This window comes from Nothobranchius furzeri, unplaced genomic scaffold, assembly GCF_043380555.1.
Source record: "Nothobranchius furzeri strain GRZ-AD unplaced genomic scaffold, NfurGRZ-RIMD1 Scf029, whole genome shotgun sequence".
In the NCBI taxonomy this organism is placed as follows: Eukaryota; Metazoa; Chordata; class Actinopteri; order Cyprinodontiformes; family Nothobranchiidae; genus Nothobranchius; species Nothobranchius furzeri.
The window spans coordinates 1,281,825-1,284,624 of NW_027223046.1; the positions used below are offsets into that span (position 1 = coordinate 1,281,825).

At 44.9% G+C, this 2,800-nt stretch overlaps 1 protein-coding gene across 1 annotated transcript; it reads right to left on the reverse strand.

Moving 5' to 3' along the window:
• Positions 1-644: 644 nt before the first annotated feature.
• LOC129160025 (2-iminobutanoate/2-iminopropanoate deaminase-like) lies at positions 645-2,591 on the reverse strand. The gene is made up of 3 exons (XM_070547767.1): positions 2,185-2,591; positions 1,752-1,806; positions 645-1,678 (listed from the first exon to the last, which is right to left on the reverse strand). Exons 1-3 carry the CDS (start codon positions 2,239-2,241, stop codon positions 1,509-1,511), a joined length of 282 nt encoding a protein of 93 aa, XP_070403868.1. The 5' UTR covers positions 2,242-2,591; the 3' UTR covers positions 645-1,508.
• Positions 2,592-2,800: the final 209 nt, after the last annotated feature.

Consider the following 2,800-nt stretch of genomic DNA (forward strand, 5'->3'; position numbering starts at 1 on the left):
TGATGCGGCTCGCGGATGGAACGCGCTTCTCAACTTGCAGCGTTTATGGTTCATGCGGCTTGTCTCTGCGGTGAGCTAATATTCTCCCAAACTGTAGGGGGCAGCATGGAGCTCTACGGCATGCATCCAACACTACACCATAGTAGAAGTAAAAATTACTGTTGTTTACAACATGTCATTCCAGCATGTTTTAACAGCGTCCTCGTCTTTTCCGACAGTGCGAGCTATTTCTCTCCAAGAATTATTAACAACGTGTTGATCGCGGTGATCTTTGAGAGCTGAATCATACAAATGTCTGTATTTACGAACCTCTGCCATACTAGTTCTTGCCAGTCCGCCATGTTTTTCCACGTCCGACCGTCCGCATGGTTAGAAAATTTCCTAGATGCGCGGTGCGGAAATTTTGGGCCGTGCGGAGGCGCTGTGGAGGGGCGTGGTTGTTAAAATGACGCGACCTCGCGGATGCGTCAAGCATAAACCAACATTAACCTAGGGGAGTTTGCAGTGGCACTGCACCTGAGACTCCGCACACTGGAGTGGGAACACCAGCTGCCGAAGGGGGAGTTGATGGTGGCGCCGAGACTCCAGCTGAAGCCCAGTACCTTGCGGTGGGGATGCCACCTGCCGAGGGGGGGGGCCTGACAACATCACTGACCCTACTCCTACAGCTGGTGCTAGTGACCTCTAGACCTGAGGTTGGTGACTCGCCTACCACAGGGGGAAGGTTGAATGCCACCCTGTACCACACTGGCTGACCCTGATCTCTGACTGCACCTGCGAGTTGTAACGAGCAATCAACCATTACGCTACAGCGTCGACCGAGGGCCCTCCAGAGCGCACACCTGCGCCAGACACGTTCTGAGACATTGCATTCACCCGCAAACAAACACTTCATATTAGATTCATCCAAACACAGGGTTGCTTTTTTTAATACCAAAGTCTTTTTAATATCAAAGTCTTTTATAAATTGTCATGTTTTATAATTGTTTAGTAATAAATTTCTTAACCTTCTTAAACTTGACTCTTTCTTGAAATAAACACAGAGTGGGTGTACATTGATCACTGAACAGGCAAAGATCTTTAGATCTTCTGAATTAACAAATAATCTTTGCTATTAAATTAAATCTTTAAAAATAAATATTATAATCTTTTGATTAAACATAGACCAAGCAAGTTGGTGTATGAATTTATATCTATTATATTCATATATCCATATATAATCTCATTCGTCAGTTTGTTTGATCTTAGGAATTAAAATATAAGCTGATAGCAACAGCCTTTAATTCCTATGTTTAGGTCATTAACCCTACAGTAACACTGAATCATCTCTGGTTTTGGTGTTTAACTGGCTTATGCAACATGTGGTGATCTCTCCTCACATCAGCATGGAGCCATAAAAACTCTTCCAGACAGAACATCACTTTATTTAGAAGTAGGGAATATAAAAACATATATGGAGTAAACTAAGGAAATATGGGCAAAGCGGGCAGATCTAAAGGCTCCTTATGCTAAATAAATGGGACTTGTGGTATAGCTAGTTTGTGCTGACACCCAGCGGTCAGGGTTGTACAACAGCTCTTATCTATAGAGGGGAAGCCAACATACTCACACTGCTTGTAAACTTCATTGACATTTGAGAAATCATTGATGTCAGCGAGAAGCACGGTGGTTTTAACAACTGCCAGAAATAAAAGTAAACTGCATGAAGAACATCTGCAGAACAATGGCTTCTACACAGAAGATCGCCTCACCGTTCTCATAAGTGCATCCAGCCATTCGGAGGATCTCCCCCATGTTCACGAGAGCCTAGGAATAAAACACAACAGACTGTTGCAACACATGGACCTGAACTTTGTCCCATGAAGAGCTAACATGATCCTGGTGACACTTTAAAGCCAAAGCACAGTCAGAGCAGCTGCTACGTACTTATCGGATTATTTTGTTAATACGGCTGAATGTTTGGATAGTTTTCCATCTGTGCAGAGCAGCTGTTGTGTTGTTTTAGATCATTCATTCACTCATCATTCATTGGTTTACTGTAAAGAATGTTTTCCCACACAGCTGCTGGTTAACACTGGTTATTAAAGTAAAGTCATGCTAAAAAAGTTACTTTCCAGAATACTAAAGTAACTATAGCCACATCTCAGGTGTGCGGGTGTGAAATCAGCAGATGGACGATGACACCTGTCTGGTTTGGGCCTGAACACCGCCTCCCACCAGCTGGCCGCTGACCGGATCCATCCCCAGCTGTCCTGAAACATACACGCTCCGATCAACCACCACTGCTTGGCTTAGAGACACAGACACAAAACAAGAGTTTTAGTTAAAGGTCTAAATATACTGATCAGGTGAGCATGTCTGCTCAGCCAATCACAGGGCAGCGAGTCAATGCCCTTAGTCGTCTAGGTAAGTGCTTTACTGGACTCCAAACTGAACATCAGATGGAGAAAAACGTGACACTTCAGTAACTTAGTACTGGGTGAGTATTTCAGAACCTGCTGGTTTACTGGGATTTGAACCCAAAATAATCTGAAGGGTTTGTGGACGGCAGCAGGAGGTAGAGCGGGTTGTCCAGTAATCAGAAGGTTGCAGGTTCAATACCGGTTCCCTCCAGAGACTGCTGTTGTGTCTTTGGGCAAGACACTAAACCCACCTTGCCTACTAGTGGTGGCGGTGGTGCCAGCCAGTGCGCCCTAGGCCAGCTGTGGCTAATCATCACCACCAGCGTGTGAATGGATGAATGAAAGATAGTTATGTGAAGCACCTTGGGGGGCTATCAGGGATGAGCAAGTACACCACT